Genomic DNA, 19,869 nt, shown 5'->3' with positions numbered 1-19,869 from the left:
GGGAGAGCCGTTTTCGAGCGCTTCCTCGAACTTCAGATCTCTAACTTCTCGTATCTGCTTCTTCCCCTCCCTCGGGAATAGGGACGGCGGCAAGTTCCGGACAGCTCGCGAAATCGCAAACTAAGCGCTTTGACGGGATAAACTGTCTGCCACGCGCCGGAGCCGATTTCCGCCGTGTTACACAAGCGGGTTGCGTCGAGTACAAAAATGGGATTCCCCGTTTGATCCCGTAAAGGTGAGCCGGTTTCTCTTTCGCTCAAGAATACGCGCGTTCTCACGTCGCTCTTGTCTCGATCCTGAACAGCGGACTCGCGCTCGAGATGAGACCGCGATTTCCCACCTCTCTCTTCCTCTGTGAGCGAGATAACCCATGTCGAGGAACTAATTCGGACGCTCTGGTCGACGTCCACGCAGCGGAAATCGGAGAAAATGTCGGAGGAAACGCCGTTGTTTCTACCGACTTTTTCACTTTTTAAGCTCACCGAGCGGTAACTCGTTTCCTTCTTCTCCCTCCTCCCCTCATCTCTCTTTGCTTATTACTACTTTCTCGGCGTTGTTCCGCCGTCTACTCACATAAATTCTCCGTGCCGTTGTCCTGTCGAGTCTCTCGATTAACAATGGATCGTAAGGACGATTTTCCGCGGCGAGAAGCACCCGGACACTCGACGGCCGCGAGCACCGGCTCGTCGCCGTCGCCGTCGCCGTCGCCGTCGCCGTCGCCGGCCATCGAGTCGCCTTGCACGACTCAATAGCCGGAAGGATAAAGAACCCGGCGAACGTGTCGGCGTTATTGTGCCTCGATGACGCTCGATACGGCGCCGTCGATAGCCTCGACGCCACCGTCGCCGACGACGACGACGACGACGACGACGACGACGACGACGAAGATTTATTACGGGAAGCCAGCCTGTCCGCTCGGTCATATATAAGGTCGGCCACGATAAGGGGACAGAGAGGGAAGGGGGAGGGAGCCAGCGAGGATATTTACTCTTTCGTGCGGCGAAAAGAGGAAAAAGGAACGCACACACGCGGAGATCTGTATTTGCAGTCGGTCGGTTGCACGCGCGAGCGCAAGGTGTCGCATCCGGCGCGTTTATCCGCCGACAAAAATGATTATCTTGCGGAGGCACGAACGGGGATTTCAGATAAGCACGTTCTACGGAACTATTGCGCGTTAGTTTTAATAAATCGCTCGATCTTCATCGTCGCCGATTACGGGCTTGGCAGCGATCCCGGGCACCGTCGCGATCGTGCGCCGAAAATGATAACAACCCCCGGATAACTTAACACGTTGCCGATGCAAACGGCACGCCGCTTGATATAAACGTATAAATAAAGGCAACGCTAATAGAGGCATACACAGGGAAGCTGAGTAACGGAGAATTTTAGCATGGAAATTCCATGGGCGAATTTACTTGTCTAACAATAAGTGTGCAGTTTGAAGACAAGTGAAATAGCAGAAGAAAGTAGCGATCTACGAAGAAAACAATACGAAGCTATTAAAATTATAAATTATAATATAGTAATAAATTATAAAATTAGAATTATAAAAATTGTATAAATAGGTTCCATCGTGTCGGAAATTCTCCGCTGTTTGAGTTTCTCTGCGATACACATATGCCGAATTTTATTTCCAAATTTCACATCTTTATAATCTTCATACCACTAAAGTTAAAAGAGTCCCAAGTGCAGCATACTGCTGCACGCCGCGGAAAAACTGCGCCCAACGTAGCTTAGTCAGGCGATTGGCAAAGTTTCTTTTTGCATCTCCGTCGACACGAAATTATCGTCCCGGCGATAAATTCGCGAAATGCGGATTTAAGACTCGCATTCAGACGTTCGGTTACGAGTGTAACGCGCCGCTGGAGCGTTAAATATTCATAACAACATTACTGACGTTTGAGTCAGCGCTGCCGGGGGAGGTGTATAAATCATCGGGATTTGCCGCGTTGAGCGTCACGGCCAAGCCAAGCTCCGCTCGGGCGTTTTCATCGGGTTCGCGCGCTTCTCACGGAAACGTCAAAATTGAAAAATTTGTTTTGTCGCCGCGCGAGGAGCGACGAAAAGGTCCGTCGCGCGGATATTTGTCTTCGCTTCGAAACGGAGGGAGCGACGGACATGGAAAAAGCGTGTTTACCTTACGAGCCGGGCGAATATACATTTGCATAGTCTCGTTCGCTCATTCGCTCGCGCGCATTTCCGAGGGGAACCATTTCGCTCCTTGCGGGGAACCAGCAGCCTCTGAGACGCGAAGAAGAGATTAATATGAGCCGTTACTGTCAATTTCCGAAAAATCCCGCGGCCGTTCCGAAGAGAGTTTACAATCCGTCGAAGAAATCGGCACGTTTCTTTCGGTATCGACGGATAATTCTCTTATACCGCGAGCGAGAATTAATCAAGATTATCGATTGCTTTCTTGGACAAATTTTCCATTATCGAGAGATATTCAAAGATTCTTTCTAATGTGTGAGAGATGGCACGCGCGAAAACAAAAATTAATTAGTTTCCTTTCCCGAATGTTACTTCTTCGCTAATGGCTTTCATTAAAATGTGTACGCGATAATAGATCTCTTCTCTTTGTGCGGAAGGGAATTTTATCCAGTCTACTTACGACAACAACAACAACAATATTGATATAATAACGAAAAGAACGATTTCACGCGATCTGCGAGCGCGTTTCTACGAATGGAAATCTGCGCGCGTTGAAAACAACGGATTTTTGCGCGATAATTAAAACTGCGAGAGAGCAACGTTGCGATAAATAGACCGCGTTATGCCACGCTCCGAGTTTTACGCGTTAACATTTTCAATTTGCTCCGTTTTCCTTTGCACTTTTATTGCCGAGAACACGTAATCGCATGTACGCAATCCTCCCCGAAACCACTCCCGCCTTCGGAGATCTCGCGGTTCTCTCCTCTCTCGCCTTTGCGTACCTCCACCCCCCACGTTTCTCTCGTTCCCGCGGCGGACTTTAATTTCTCGCTTACAATCCCAGCTTAACTCGAACACCGCTCCACCTGCTCGCTCCGTCTGTTACGCGCCTCCGGCTCCGGCCGCTCGTTTCCCCCTTTCGGGCTTTCATGCTCGTCGATTTCTCCGAGTCGCTTTACTCTCCCTTTCTCCGCGCCCGCGTCCGTCCCCGAGGAGACGGAGAAAGTATTTCCGCACGTTCGTGAACTTCTCGATTTACCGGTGAACTTTCCATCGCGCCGACCTCGAATTTCCGCTCGCTCCTTCGAGACACGTCACTCGGAACGCGCTCGAAATTTCCAAATCCATTTTGTGCTTGTATTACTTCTCGTCGATTCCCGCCTTATTTTGCGACACCGTCCTTGGGACGTTTGTTCTCGGCATGACCCCCCCCCCCCCCGCGCATGGGAAACTTGTTTCCATGCGAAGATTCTAAGCAGATTCTACTCGGAAGCGTAAGATAAACGTCCCAATGGCCGAACACATCCCAGTATCCGACCACTTCGAAAAAAATATTTACTATTTATTTTAACGATAATGAATGAAAGTAATAATTATTGTAAAAAAAACTCCAGTATTTAACGATTAGTTGGAAAAAAATATACCCAATTTGATGCTTTTGTGTCGAAATAAAGATTCATTAAATAAGTATGTACCTATGATTCGGCAAAATAATGGTCGATCGTTAATAAATTCATTAAGAGATAGCATCTATATTTATATTATTTCCCGTTAGCACATACTAACTTTCTAATTGCGGTCAAACACTGGAACAAACATATAGCGCTATAATTTATCTCAACTGTCCGGTCACTGGTACATTAATGCGCTTCATTACTTATGTAAATATCTCATTAATAATTGATATTGGTTTAAATCATTTTTCTCTACTTAAGGGAATCCTGAGTTTTCGAATTAACGCGAATATTTGTATCAAAACTATTGTTAATATTCTTTGTGACGACTTACGCTTAAACGTCCGGTTACTGCGACATTTACCTGCATGTGTTTGACTTGAGATCTGAATCACCTTCACGGTAGACTTCTCAATCAGAATCGACAATTTTCCCGGAAAGTCGCACCGAATTTCCCAGCTGGAACTGTACGCTGTGTAAATTACTCTTCATCGCGCGTGTCGTCCAACATCGCATAGTCTCCCACTTCGCGAACGAGCCTCGACATCCTCCGCCTTCCTTCACGCGAAAGCACTCGGTCTCGGTTGAAGTACGGGGTGAAAGGGCGGCCGCGTGGCCATTCGTCCTTATAAACAGAGTCGTGGGATATCTCTTGTCTTCCCACAAGACGCATGGCCCTCCTCGATTTCATATTCCGGCCGCGGCGCGAACTGCCGCTCTTTTTCGGAAAAGCGGCCGTTACACACGCGGGCAGGACATAACAATGAGAGTGCACTCTGCGGGCGACTGCAGATGCCGCGCTCAAGAGCGGGAATCGGAAGCGGAGGAGAGAGGACACGGCGGGCTCGCTCGCGACGGAAAATTAAAGAAAGCGACGAGATAAGACGAGCTTTAACCGTCACTGGTTTCCTCTCCCACTGCCGCCGCGCCTTCTTCGTGCACCCTTTCATCGAGTCCCTCGACTTTAAACCCTTTGCTTTCACCCGCTGCCTCAGGCTCGCCCCATCGAGACCCTCCCCCATCCGCTCACGCCCTCCTTCTTTGCCCTAGCCTGCGCTACGTCGTGTGTTTCGCGATTTCGGTATTCCTCACTCGTCGTGTCCGGTCGTGCGCGCAAAGCTCGCCCGAGCCTTTTCGTCGGGGATGCAAATGGATTTTGAGGCGCGGCACCGCCGGGGCGAATCGAATTTGTCGTACGTCGCGGCCGGAAACGAAGCTCGCTCCCGGCTGCCCGGTTTATTTTCGCGCGGGAAGTCTCGCGTCTCCTTTGTCGTAGGAAGAGAAGACAAATACGTTTTCACGCGTCAGAGACGCTCGAGCGAAGAACGATCGGCGAAAGAGAAAAACTCGGCGCTCGGAAAAAACAGCCAAAGCGGACACAAAATAGCTCTGAATTAGAGCTTAATTAGCGCTTAATTAGCGTTTCATTTCGGGGCAATAGAGCCGCGAGTCGCCGCGAAATCGGAAACTCGCGAGCCGACTCGCGGTGTCTGACGAATTACGCGACAGAATTTCGCCCCATTTTCCACGAATGTCACTTCTCTTGTTCTCGGCGCTCTCTGCTCCATTTCTCTAAATGCGATCTCGTTCGTTCTCGCCTCGCCCTCTCGTCGTCGGCCATCGCCACGACGTCGCGCGAATTTCCAACCTTTCCCGCTGGCCTCTTGAAGAGCGCTCCGCGAGAAAACGGAATCTCTTTCGCGATGCAGCCGTGAGCTGAGAGACTAAAAGAGGACGAGCTTCTATCTACCATTTGCCGCGGAGAGCAGAAAGCTCTCGACGCCGCGCGGCCGACCGCCCGCGCCGGCTCTCATTGTTTCGCATCGAGACGTTCTCCTTGTTTCGACCGCCCCACTTTCAGGCCCGCGCGCCCGCATTTCACGCTTCACCCCGTCGTCGCCTCGCCACAACGTCGGCCAAACAGGCCGGCCGACTGGTCTTTTGTATTCGTCGCGATGCACTTCGCGAATCGACCTGATCCGTCGACCGTCCGCGGAAACGGCGGGGCTCGATCAAGCGATCTCGCCGCCGAGCCGGATACACGCCGAGAGTCTCTATTCTCCCGCGCGTGACATCGCGTCGCGAGCATCCGACAACGATCGAACGCGACGGAATGGGTTCCGTGAGAGAAGCACGTCGCGTCCGTGAAACTTCTTCCACGAAGTGTAACCGATCGGTCGCCTTGTATGTTAAACATCGCGGATTTCGCCGAGTGTCGCGTCGAGCCTGACGAGTTCTCCGCCACCGGCGAAGTCTACTTGGAAGTCCGATTGCGGTCCACAGGCATCGCGGATTCTGCGATCGGGAGAGCAATATCACCGCAAATTCACCTTAGACACGTAACATTTCTCAAACATGCGTTCTATCGTGCCGTTTCTAGAGATGCGACGATTTCTCAAAATATCGATAACGATATTATCGTCATTCAGAACCATCGATAACGATAATATCGATATTTATATAAAAAATATATACATATAGGGGTATGCGTATAAAGGGTAATACATGAAAAATTTAAAAAGATCTTTTAAACATTTTTATCTTCACATAATTTATTATCGTACCCCATTTTTAAAAAAGGCAGAAAATATGGAAAAGTATGAGAGAGTGTGTGAGAGAGAGAGAGAGAGAGAGAGGGGGGAGAGAGAGAGAGAGAGAGAGAGAGAGAGAGAGAGAGGGAGAGAAACAGGGAGAGACAGGGAGAGATAGGGAGAGACAGAAAAAGACAGGGAAAAACAGGGAGAGACGGTGAAAGGCAGGGAGAGACAAGAAAAGACAGGGAGAGACAGGGAGAGGGAGAGAGAGAGCGAGAGCGAGAGAGAGAGAGAGAGAGAGAGGGAGGGTGAGAGTTAAAGAGAAAGAAAGAGTGAAGGAAAAAGAAAGAATGAGGGAAAGTGATAGAGCGGTGGAGAGAGGGAGGGAAGAAGAGGGAGAGAGAAGAGGGAGGAGGAGTGAGAAGGAGGGAAAGGGTAGTCTGCTTCTTTATTCAGGACCGTCCTGAATTCATCTTCAAATGCTTTTTAGCCAATAGAACGATAGCATCTGAAGATGAACTTAAGATGATTTGGAATAGAAATGTTACACGTCGAAATTCATTGGTTATACGGTTACGCGTTATTACTATGCAGAACATGTGTCATAAAATTTCAAATTGTATGCGCCTAATACATCGTATGTTGGAGTCGGATATTATTAAACTTATATTACACTACAGGGATTATTTTTATGATTTATAATATTTATTCTAAACTTTAATACGAATAAGCTAAAATGGCGCGCGCTTGTAGTGTTCTAGTCTTATTAGAAAATATACAATAAACCGCAGTCGTTTGCCGAAGATTACTGCATACATGGAGCAGGAGATCTATTACGGTTCAACGATTGAGGAAGTGAAAATGATGAAAATGAGCGAATTTACTAGACATTGACCAATTACATAATATATATTCCAGTGAATTCACTTTTATAATTTTCACCTCGGTCGTAGAACCGTAATAGGCCCCCAGAGCTGTAACTGAAAAATACGAAATATCAGTACGAAAAATTCATATCGATATTTCGGTTTTATCGGAGACAAAAAATATCGATAAATATTCGATATTTGTCTCTCGATATATCGATATTTCGATATTACCGATTTATCGTTGCATTCCTAGCTGTTTCGAGGGACGCGGCCTCGGCCGAGTCGGTTTCGTCAGATCCGTCTTGCGCTTGATTTTTCTCGGTATGCGTCGAGCTGCCGAACGTTGCACGCGGAATTCCGCAAATTTCGTCGAAACGTCCCGCGAGAATCTCACGAGCCTGTTTCTCCGAGCGATTAAAGCACGAGCCGGACAACTCGAGCGAAATTTCCAAAGGGCCTGCGATATTTCATCGCGCGCGTCTGAGGCGGCGCGGCGTCTGATTACCATGCAAAGTGGCCAAGTTGCGTCGCGGCAGTTTCCCGAGTCGGAATTTTTTGCTTCGCGCGAGGAAACGCCTTCGCGGATTATCGCGCTCGCCGATGCGCCTTCTTAAGTTGCCGCGGTGCTCGCGCATCGTTCGAGGCAACGGTCCGGGAGCAACGCGAGTGTACGATTAATATTACGATGCCGTTACGCGAATCCTGCAACGCGTTCCTACAACTGCGCTTAGCTGCAACTTCGCGAACGTCTCTTGGTGAAAAACACGACGCTCGTGCTTCGACCCGCGACTCGAATTCGTAACGACCAATTTCGCGCGGGTGGAGAACTCAGATTAACAACGGCGCGAGATAAATCGAAGGAGATGGGTGGAAACAAAGAATATAACGAAGAGAAAAGAAATAATGGGGCGAGAGGGGTAACGATAGTGAAAAGGCAAGACAGTGAAAAGGAGGCGATGGGGGAGAGAAAGCAGGCGCTTTCATTATTATTCTTCTTCTTTGAGCGTCTCCTCCAAGGACGCGTGCGTGTTAGAAAATTCGTGCTGCAGTATAATTTTACCGCGTTACAAAAATATTCACCGCTGTATTACGAAAGCATTCTAGCGGGTGTAAGATCGGCACCACCAAGAAGGGAGAAAGAAGTAACATGGAATTATAAAGCAAAGAGAGGAGAAAAGAATCCGCAGCAGTCGGGTCAGGAGGCCGTCCTGCAACTTGTTGTACCCCAAGAATGTAATAACAGGAAAAACAAAAGGAGAAAGTAGAGGGGAATAAAGTAGAGAGAAAGACAAAAGGGAAAGAGGAGGAGAGAGAGAAAGAGAGGGAGAGACCGAATTTGACGTTGATGAGGGGAATCGCCTGCAGCCCGAAATTTCCCCGTCGAGGAACGAAGGTTCCTGAACGCGTTCACTTGCGCCACTGGCTCGGGTCAATTTTCGAGTATCCCCGGCGCGATGCTACGCGCGAGCATCAACCCTCCCGCTCTCTCGTTGGCGGCGCCGTCGGTATCCCACGGGCGAGAAAATCCAGGCTCTCGCTTACTGCTCCCGGAGGAGTGCCGCGGGACTTTGCATAATGTGTATCAGCGCGCGTTCGTCGAGATCCGGCGAGATAACGGCAGCGAATAGACAGTGTGAAATGTGCATTACGCATGCATAAATATACGCCGACGAGTCTCTCCCTCTCGCCCGAACTTCCGCGCCGCTAAACTCGCCGAGCGAATTTACATCGGCTCGCGGTTACATCCCGAAAGTGCATCCGCCCGACGCAGAGCCAACCCTGAAAGTGCATTCTCCCCTTTCGGCGCGCCCTACGTCGCGTCGCGCGACGCTACAGACGATTCGCATACAGCCACGCGGCTGTTTTCCGACTTTTGTCGAGAACGCGGCGACGAAAGCCGCTGCTGGGAATTCCCGCTCGCGCTCGAATACGCGAGCATAATAAATCGATGCAAGTACGAAGTACGCGGGAAGTTTGTTACGCGAAAGTGATGGCTACTCGCAGCTGATGGCATTCGCGGCGTCGCCGTCGCATCGGTTACTTCGACAGCCTTCGCGAGAGATCCCCGATTAAAAAGACGAAAGTGTCCTCTGCTGATCCTCCGTCAACGTCAAATTCTCATACTTGGATCTCTCTTTCTGTCTGACTTTTGCTTTTATTTCTACCTTGTTTCTCATTTTTCCTTTTACTTTTCCTGTCACTGCATTTTCTCTTCTTCCCTCTTTGTTTTACGATATATTCCATTGCTCTTCTTCATTTCCTTTCTCAGTAAATCCTGACGTTAACTGTTGTGATGCTATTATAATACAGCAATTAAAATTTTTGTAACGCAGTTAAATTGTGATACAACAAAAATTCTATCACGGACTTTCACATAAACTCTTTGTAAACTATTTCTTCGTGCATCTTATGTATAGGTCGTTGAAAATGAAATTTCCACTTTTCGAGCGACAATTTCTCATTTTCTACGGACTGTTTGGCCTTGGAACGTTCAAAGGTCATAAGTCTAATCAGTAGTTCTTACTTTAATTTTACAATGTATCTATCAGTCGAAATAGCCGAGAAAGACTCCTCGCCCCTCCCGAGCTTTAGCTTCATTCAGTTTGATCAATTTCGCGCAACATCGCGGAATGTTTAGCGTTAATCGATCATACCAAGCTGCCGTTTAACGGGCTCATTAACGACTGATTTCAGACTGGAATGCGTGGTGAACGCCCTTTGTCGCGGCCTCGCTCACGCCTCTGGCAGCCTGTCGCGCCTGGTGCTCGACATGAATCTGTCCGGCGAGCAAGTGTCCCGAGTCTGCGAGGCACTTCGCGGCTGCATTCAAGTGCAGGCGCTGCACTTGCCCCATTTAGGCTGCGGGTGCGAGGGCCTCGCCTCAGTGGCCGAGTTGCTGAAGGAGCGGCCGCTGTTGGCACTCAACCTGGCTGGCAGCTGGGGCGCCAAGAACGAAGATCCGTCCAGCTCTGGCATCAGTATGGGTAAAACCTTGCCGATATCCCCCCTCCAACCCCGTCCGATAGTTGAAGGTTTTTCAGGTCTCTGAGAGAAAGAGAAAGAATTAGAGAGAGAGAGAGAGGGGGGGGGGAGAGAGAGAGAGAGAGAACCGTTGGAGGACTGTCACAGACGCGACGGACCTTCTCGCTTCCCCAAGTCGCGATCGATGACTGCGTTTACCGAGCAGCTGCAAAGCCGATTTCGTCACTCCCGTTTGTGATCTACGTTTGCGTGGACAGCATAAAACTGTCCCCGTGTAATTTCCGCCGTCGCAACTATCGACATGCAGTTACTCGCGCCGTATAGTCGATTGTACAGTAAGTATATTTTACGACATGTGTAACATCAGCGGTACGCTTCCGATACGTCGGGGAAAAATTATCAAATCGGCGTTATGCTGGTCACGTGAGCCGACGTGAAGTTCACGGGTGTTATTCTCTGATTAGATTCCAGATCGCCGTGCAAACGCGGTCAATCTCGCGCGACTGAACCGCTCTCTCGAGAGACTCCGAATTATCCCGGACATCGTGAGATTGTTTGTACCGAAGCGCGACAGCACTTCTTATCGAAATGCGGCGCCCGCCGCATTCTCATCGTCGGTGTAATTAATAGCTCGTTCTGAATTCTCGAGAGAACGGTTCGCTCTCTCCCTCCTCTTCCCTCTCCCTTCTCTATCTCGGTCACTCTATAGCTTGTAATTGAAGAGAATTTTTTCCGCCCTTCCGTTATACTCTGTCGTTGGGAAAATCTTTGCTCGGTGAAAACGCAATGAGAGTTATTCGAACGGTAGAATTTCCAAGCGAGCTTTCATTCCGGTGCTCTCGCTTCAAAATAAATATGTAGCGGCGGAGAAATCTTATTCATTATTCGATTCGTGCCTCGCGGGGATTTTACTCTCGGGAAGTTTGAATATCAAAAATAAAAAGGATTGCTTAAACAAGAGCCGTAAGTAGAGAACAGAGAGGGGGCGAAGTGGGGCGAGCCATTAACCTACACACAGCGCCGCTGTGTTTTAATAAAAAATTCAACTTCCCCTTTTCTCTCTCTCTCTCTCTCTCTCTCTCTCTCTCTCTCTCTCTCTCTCTCTCTCTCTCTCTCTCTCTCTGTCGATTCGGCTCGGTTTATTTATATCGAGAATACAAGCATACGGGTCCCATTGGCAAATCGCGTCGACAAACTTTCGAGCCCCGCCAACGAACGGCACCGATGAATTTTCTACGAAATACCGATCGCATTCCGCGCTCGATTGCCGCGATCACGCTGAATTTCCAACGTACATTCCGCGAACGAATTAGCCCTTTACAGAAATATTTGCACATAACAATACCGTTAGTCTCGCCGACCGAGTCGTCTAAATAGAGAATCATCTCTCTCTCTCTCTCTCTCTCTCTCTCTCTCTCTCTCTTTGAACGTAATAACGAGCGATTATTTCAACATTCAGAGCGAGCCACTCAAGATGTTAATTAACACTTTCGTTAGAAAAATGGGTAAGTCGCACAAGATAGGACGCGATAATTTTCACGTAGAAGAAAAAACACATCCGAAACACATGACGCTAAAAACACCATGTCTCATCTCGTAACATTCTTTCCCGTCGCTCATGTGTCGCGGAGATCTTCAGCTGTCACACTTGATGCACTTCGTCCTGCGCGTAGTTAAAATTCCCAATCTTTCATGGTTTGTCGAAATCGTGAGAACGCGTTAGGTCGAAAACGCTGACGAATTCTCTGTCGAGACCGACGACATTTCATCTTGCGTTTGCCGCGCGTTTGCTCGCACTGCTTCGGCCGCGGACGTTGAAACGAGGCGCTCGAAATGGCCCGGCCTGCTGTCCAAACACGCCGATAATGGGAAATTAGCGCACGACTCCGCGGGTTCATAATATCACGGCGCAGTTCCGTCGCGGTGAGCTAAATTGTTGTCGACGTCCCGACCGCGACGATTCACGCAGGACACGCGGCGACGACAGACGTGCTGACACGTCGCCGGGAAAACTGCGCCCGGTGCCGGCGCGGTCACGTCGTGACGTGCCATAAACCGATACGACCGCGGCGAAAGCAGCAACATTGTGAAGGCCCCCCCGTGCCAGCCGTGCGCGACGCTCGGCTCGAAAATTAGAAACTCGCGGAATGGCCCGCCTGGCTCGCGCGAATCCGCGGCTCGAAAGTTGCTGGAAACGACGACGAACTTGGACCCTTCCGCAACTTGGAACCGCGCTGCTGTTTGCCCCCGAGCTCGAGCTCGGAGGGCGGCTCGATTTATACGGTGGACTATAAGCGTCCTAAAGAGCGAGCGAGAGGGTGTTACCGTGCGAAATGCGGGCGATGGCTGAGACGACCATCGGCGGTTAATGCACGCGTAACAGCGCTTGGGGAGAGAATGGTAAATTAAAAGGAAAACTTGTCGGCGCGCCGGGCGGAAGTAACTCTCAGACCGCGTCGATCTTTTTCATGTTCGACCCTCGATGAGATGGGGAGACCATTTTTGCAGGATCGCGCGCGGGGGGGGGGTGAAGGGCAATCCTTATCGCGTGACGCTCGAGTCGCGCGGGGGTTGCGGATCTCGAAAGACCCGAGGGAAGTATAATAATTCGAGAAATGACTCGACGGTGAAAAATATTTAAACAGAAGCTTCGTATTTGCGGAGCAATCGATGCATTTCGATGTTTATATTCCGCTTGGTGGAAAATTTCACGTGTTTGTATAAAAAAGAGAGAGAGAATCGATCGTGACGGAGACTTGTGTCATAAAAGCGCAACGTGTGATCGTACGCAAATTTCGCCCGCGGATATCGTCAATCTATTATCGGTTCTGTTTAAATATTAAATATTAAAGGCAAAATGTGCGTCATCATCGTTCGACACACATTACTCATTATACATTATGTCGAATTAACAATGCGACTGGAGTGTTTGTTCGCGCGGGATGAGGGGCGAGGGACAACGACGCGAAAACGACGCGAGATATCGCGCCGTGCGGGAAAATCACCATCGGGTTCCACGAGCGAATCGAAGCTCTGACGAAGGATCTCGAGATGAAAAATACGAAGTCGCCTCACAGCACTCGCCTCGGCGCTCGGTCGGAAAAATCTCGTACTCTCCGATATCGTCGTACAAGCCGCTCGCTGCAACAACTCCCCGACGTCTCTTTATCTACACCCAACCGTGTCGACGCGATCGCGCCGTGTCGCGTTGACTCGAAGGAACTACACCTCCGGGGCTGGATATTTCCCTCGCGTTTTCGACTTCATAAAACACACGCGCGACGTACACCCACACATGGCCGCTCCGATAAAAGCCGAGCCTTCGTTGATTCGCAGCTACGAAGGAGGCGGTAATTACAGACACCGGCGGCACATACACACACACACACATCCGCATGTGAGCGTTCGCTCAGCGCGGCCAATTCCGCTCACAAGAGCGGAACAGCGCATGTAGCTGCCTCGTTCGCTCAGCGCGGAACGAGCTGAGAGCCGGCGACCCGCGTTTCCCTTCGTCCGCGAAAATTGCCGATCGATCGGACGCGCGCGAGCGCGTCAAAACGCTCGCGTCTCGCCGGCGAGAAAATCGCCGCGTTGCAGGCTCCGCCGAGAACAGAAGAAGGAAAACGACGGGACATCGCTTCCCGCGTTCTTCTTGTGCGTCTTGAAGCGAAAAGTCGCCTTCAGGCCGCGCGACCGCGAACGATTCCTCGCGATTCGATGGCGAACGAGATCTCGCGATCACGAGCGGATAATACATGCCACCCCGGCGTATCTTTCTTCCTTCTTCTTCCTTCGCTCCTTTAAGATTTCGCACAAAGCCGTGTCTGTTTAATCGGAGGGAATTACCGCCGCCGACGACTGTCGGGTGAAATTGACGAGACCGTCCGCCCCGAAGCTCTTTGTGGATAAGCAACTTTGTCGGAGCGATGCGCCGGTACGATCTGCGCTCATTGTTGTTTGTTAAACTTCATTCGATATTCATTCGACGCAGCAGGAAACCAAGTCGATTACTTTCGTTTCGACTTCTTTTCTTTATTTTTTGTGTTCCTTATCGGCCACCGAATTCGCGAGAAACTAGTTCGACGGGAGAAGGGGTGATTTTTGTACGGGATCTCTCTCTCTCTCTCTCTCTCTCTCTCTCTCGCGGCGGCTTGTTTACTTCAGTCGCGACGTCCGACTTTTATTTGCACAGCGGAAGCAGAAGCGGCGCGAGCCGCTTCGGATTCATAGCCGCGTAGCGACGTTAATCCGAAAGTTTTTCTAATGGCACCACATTCCGGTCACATAATGGCTCGGCGGACGAGACTGAGCGCCATTACAACTTTCGGACTGCGCCAAGTCTGCGCAATTAACGATTATTATGTTAGTCCGGGGCGCGCTCGCGCGAGTTTGCTTATCAACTCTCCGCTGAAATGCATGGCTTGCGGTTCACACTGCTTGTATTCATTGGGAGAGCGCGCGAGCGCTGTCCGCTCGCGTTTGCTCGCTCCGCGGCGATACTTGTCTTGCGCGAGATTAACGATACTGTTCGGTCGTCGAATTTCCTCGACGAATGCTGTCCCAGCTGTCCCCGCGAAACCGGAAAATATCCTGGGAACATTTATTCTTACGTTTCACTCTTCTTAATTTCTCTTCCTCGTGCTAGAATACGTCGAGTACGTCGAATATTCGGATTCGGGATATCTCGGCAATATTTGCAATATTTGCATATTTCAACGGGATTCCAACGAGTTGCGATCTTCGCCGGTTGAGCTGATCTGAATGCTCCACGGATATTGCCGGCGACTTGTTGACGATTCGACCAGAAAGTAATTATTGCGGGAATATATCCCCGAATTTCTCGCAGCATTCCCGCAACATTCTCGCCGCTCGCGCGCGATCGGCTCCGATCGCGATCTTCAAAAAGAGGATCACCGTTACGCCCGCTGAATCGCGTCTAATCAGGCATCCCTTTCTAATCGACGTGCCCGCATTCCGCTCCGGTCTTGCTTACGAAATCGCTTTGCATCGGCGCTGCAACGATCGCCGAATGGACGTCCGACCGTCCATTCGGCGATCGTCGAGCTCGGTTTCTTGCCGGTCGGCATCCAATCACGCTAAAACGCCTGGGATAACATCGAATCGTATCGAAGTCGTTCCCGGCAAGTGCGCGTAACGGCGGTACTGCAAATTTACTTGATTGCTTTAAACAATTCGCCGGCCGGTCGATAACACCGCGCAAAAATCGGAAGCGCCGCTCGCGCTATTTTCAGTGCGGAAAATCGTAACGGGGTTGCGCGCAAAAAAGAAAGGAGGTTTCGGTCTAAAAAGATTACGCGGGTGACGATGGCGTTTCGACAAAAGTAAGTATTATAGATTCGAGAGCTTTTATTTCACGAGAGATTACCGCAAGAGGAATCTCGATAAATCTTCAAAAAAATTGCTGGTGGAGTGAACCGCGGAGGGTGAAAGATTGTCAATCCAGTAATGAGGTGTGAAGAGTGAGATATATAATTATTTGCAAAACTTATTTTTATCAACTTATATTTTATTCTTCAGCTATGTGGTATATCGACAGTATTTATATTTTGTACGTCCTTTGGGTAAGGTCTTCGACTTGTATCGTTGACTGAAAGCAAAATCTCCGTTTGTAGACTTTTAAATGTGTTTCATCTTGTGATACATTTTGTGATAACTCGTGGCCACCCCCGAGTACACAAACATGTGAAAGAGTTTATGAAAAATTTTTACATTTTGCTTTTACGGAAACCCTACTGAACCCCTCGCTGTTGCTGCAATTTTCCTCGCGGTTACTGTTACACCAGGAGAATATTGCAACTTTCCTCACGTAAAACTCTTTTCAATTTTTTCGGGTCGCGCAAGAACTGCCGATAGACTCGATCATGCTGAGGACTACCGGTGAGTCTTCCTCAACAGTAGACTTTAGTTCTCGAGATACAAATGGCGCATATGAAACGAAAGAACAATACACCAAAGAGAAATGTCGAGGTCTTTGTCGATTAAAGAAAGAAAAAAAAGAAAAGAAAATTCTACACGATAATTTTGACTAGAGAAATCCATCTTTCTGCGTGTGGAAAGACATGCAAATATGAAGATACCAACGTGAGAGAACGACAAATTCGCGAGAGACTTCCACATTTCGATATTGCCGCAGCTCCACTCGACCCCCCGCGACTTGCGCAATTTTGCCCGCGACTGTTAGCACTTCTCGGTTTTCGCATAATGCGTAATACCGTCGAGCATTCTGGATTAACGCGAGTAAGAAAAACAACGAGTCCACGAATGTCGTAACGTAAAGCAGCAGCGGTCGAAATTATCTCACTTATACTATCCAAGCATCCGCGCCGTGTCGGCAAGTATGAAATGTAAATTGAACGGGGCGGAGTATCTCTCGCACCGCGGGATTGCTTCTCCCGGAAAGGAAATCATCGCGGAATGCCCGAAACTTCTTGTTAGCGATCGCCGACTGCACGACCGGAGCGCGCGATCGCCCTCTATTCTAATTAATTCGACGCTGACGCGCGCGAATAAACGCAACGGAAGCCGCGCGACGATCGAGCGCGAGCAGCAAAAAGTCCCTTTCGGCCGATCGTGAACTTAATAGAACTCGTTGGACGAAAATCTTTCTCTCTCTTGATCTCGCTTCCTCGTCGCGTACAAAAGAGACAATAGTTAATACCGCATTATGCATTATGCATTTGCGCGAGTCTCTCGCGCGGATAGGAATAATAATTAATTTCATATCGGACTAGCTTCTGCCGCCGCGCATGTAATCCGAAAATATTGAGCGGCAACGAATTTTAATGAACTTTAAGCGACTTAGCAAAGAAATCCCTACCTGCACACCCTTGTCTTTCTCTCCCCAACTCTTCCCCCCCCCTCTCTCTCTCTCTCTCTCTCATTCTCTTTGTTTGCGCAAGAGAGATAATTAAAACGGTATTAAGCATTCACGAGTGATAGGAATAATAATTGATTTCGCGTCGGATAAACTGTCTCTCACACACACTGCAACCGCAACATCCTCTGTTCTTCCGCGCGGTACAATATATTTCAAAATTAATTTACTTGTTCGTAATTTTCCTCGCGAAATTATTTATGTATTAACGAAAATTTGATTAGCATAGAGAACAGAGTGCAAGCACGCGCACACGCGTGCGTCGTTCATGCCGAAAATTCCACTTTCACGTGAAAAATGTAATAATCGAGCATGGCTAGCAACCAGTTCATGCAACGTATTGTTATATTAACGATAATGCAGGCGGGTTCATTAAATAAAAGCTCCGCTCGCCATTTATGCCGTTATCCAATTTTTGCTCGAAAGGCATTTGAACGAAAGGGAGAGAAAGAGAGGAAAGGATCCCATGGGCTCTCTTATTCCCCGCGTCGACCATCCCGATATCGAATGAAACGATATAAAAGCGATCTATAACACTCGAAAAACGCGATATCGGATGTCCTTCTCACGGCGAATCGTTCTCGCCAGTTCTCTCGAGCCGCGAATAACGTCTACCGCCGCTCGCTTCCTCGCGACGATCTCCAACGCAACGTCATCGTCGTTAATGCACGACGTTATGCGGTACACGTATTGTAATCAGCGAATTGAATTCTTCCGGAACGATTAACAGCGCGTAGAAACGAGCTCGCGTGAAACAACAGCTTGTCGTAAACTCGCGGGGCGCTTTGTGTCCGCCGGGCGCGCTTTAATATGACATATTTCGCGCCGTAATGCGTCGATCCAATCAACATCGTTATAATCACTTCACGCACCGCGAACCATCGTGATTATTAATGAAATCGCAAGGCCGCTATCTCCGACCGATTAATCGTCATCCGAATGATCGCGCGGGATAACGCGATTTTACGTTCCAGTTACGGCGTAACTTCCTATTACGCGAAATCCTGGCGACCTCGTCCTATTGGTATCCATCAATTTCATCCTCGACGACGACGACGACGATGGCAATGGCGAAGAAACGACATTTCCATCGCGTGTGTCTAAGGGTGCACTCTAACCGTTAAAGTAGTTGATCCGTAGAAGCATTTTCTAGAGAGTCCTATTGAATTTTAACTGCATATTAATGGAAATACTGTCGCACGCAGGTGGTACAGCTGAAGGACTGACCATTTGGGTCAGTTGAGAGAACTTAAAAATAATATAATAATAAATATAAAAATAATATAATAAAATAAATTCGCAAGAAAGAAATTTTGGTTTGACGCCGCCGCTGACAATCCGAAACTTCGCAAATCAATTGCCTTAACGCGAAAAAGACAAACGGAGAGTAGTATACGCGAGTAGTATTGCGGACAAAAATTAACACTTATTAACAATTTAACTTGGAGATTCTCCGGCAGGTAAAAGAAAGAGAAAAGAAGAGAGGGATGGAGGAAACTACGCGCCGTCAAGGACGAGGTGTCGTTCGTCGCGAGCAAAGATGGAGATCCTCGTCGTCGACGCGTAGACGCGCCAGACTTTCTCGTCACCGGGTAGATGGCTCGTAATTAATCCGTCGAGTTAGGCTAAGCACACGCCTTGTTGTACGTGTACGCTACGAGCGTAACCGGAGACGAACGGAAGCGTCTGGCTTTGAATAAGGCGGAAACGATACGGCACTGAAATCCAACCGACTGAATCTATCCGGGGCCCGCCGTCGTTTGTCGGATCGAATTTAAGGGGAGCGTAATACGCGGGCTCTAGCCCTCTGGGCTAGATAAAATTACCTCGCACAATCCACTTCTGTTATGCCACATTGCACGCACGGGAGGGGGGGGGGGTCAACGACAATGGCAGGGCCGAGTGGACTGATGAATGACAACGAGCTAACGAGCCACGGCAGGAAAACGGGAGTGAAATGGTGTCACTGCATGTGCGCGACGCGTATTTCCATCTTCGTGAAAATGTGAAGAACCTAAGAAACAGGGAAAAGAATTTCGAACAGCCGAGGACTCACAGGTCAAAGTTCCGCAAGGTCTCGGCCGAAGGGTGTCAAGGTCGAAGTCTCACCTAGAACTTAAGGAGCGCGAAACTCGTGGACTTTCCACGATGTGAAGATCGAGGAGCCTACGAGAGCTTTCAGACGTCGCGAATTTTACCCAAAGTGTGCGAAAGTCGAGGCTGGGGAATATCGTGTTATTTAGAACGATCTCGTCTTTTCTCTTAGTCAGTAACAGTAACAGTATTTTCAGGCAATGATCATTACTTTTATCGTTGTCTTAAAATTAATAGTAACGAAGCGATAAAGAGAAGAATCTCAAAATTTAGTGAGAAAAAAGGAAACGGAAATTATGACGACTGTCTCGGCTCCTGAATAACGGTAACGGTAACTCACAGGTTATCTCAGGAAATGTCAAACGAGTAAGACGGTAACGAGTTCTTTCTCTCAAGAATAACTTCATCGAACCCGGCGCGCATTCGCAAAGTCAAACTTTGGCAGTAGAAGGGAGATCGATCACGATGCGAACATTAGACAGAAAGTTCGGCTCGCTACGGAATACTCGGATCACTCGGGTGACTCTCGAGCGATGGAATTAAGGAGCGACACACTGCGCAGCCTCTCTCCCCCCCCCCGCCCTCTTTCGAATTAATATTCAGCGCGGTGTTCGCGGGCCGCTTTCCTCGAATTTCCGCGCGACGTCTAATTTTCCCCGACCGGCGCGTACGCAAGTGTACGCGGTCCCATACGAGATCACGTCCAAAAAGGAGTTTGTTAACTACGCTCGAATCCAAATTGGAGCTCGTCTGGATGGAGACTCGCAGTCTCCGACTCGAGTGCTCGGAGCTACGTTAACGTTACCAAACAGCTAGCGTCGTAGCTACGAGAGCGTGAGACGAGCAGGACGACAGGGACAAAAACTGTCGGAAATTGCGGAAGTTGAGGC

General features: G+C 49.1%; 1 protein-coding gene across 7 annotated transcripts in view; it reads left to right on the top strand.

Annotated features, from left to right (window-relative positions):
- The window catches only part of LOC105185347 (uncharacterized), a 270,171-nt gene that overhangs the window by 200,022 nt on the left and 50,280 nt on the right, over positions 1–19,869 (top strand). For 6 of the 7 annotated variants that reach the window (XM_025300079.1, XM_025300081.1, XM_025300085.1 and 3 more), the window contains one exon: positions 9,703–9,992. In XM_025300079.1, coding sequence (XP_025155864.1) covers positions 9,703–9,992 — 290 coding nt within the window. The remainder of the gene's footprint in view (positions 1–9,702; positions 9,993–19,869) is intronic. The other variant, XM_025300080.1, reaches the window with a different exon arrangement.

This window comes from Harpegnathos saltator, unplaced genomic scaffold, assembly GCF_003227715.2.
Source record: "Harpegnathos saltator strain DR-91 unplaced genomic scaffold, Hsal_v8.6 scaffold328, whole genome shotgun sequence".
NCBI classification, from domain to species: domain Eukaryota; kingdom Metazoa; phylum Arthropoda; class Insecta; order Hymenoptera; family Formicidae; genus Harpegnathos; species Harpegnathos saltator.
Note: the sequence above shows the minus strand (reverse complement) of the source record. Positions and strands in the feature narration are given on the sequence as shown.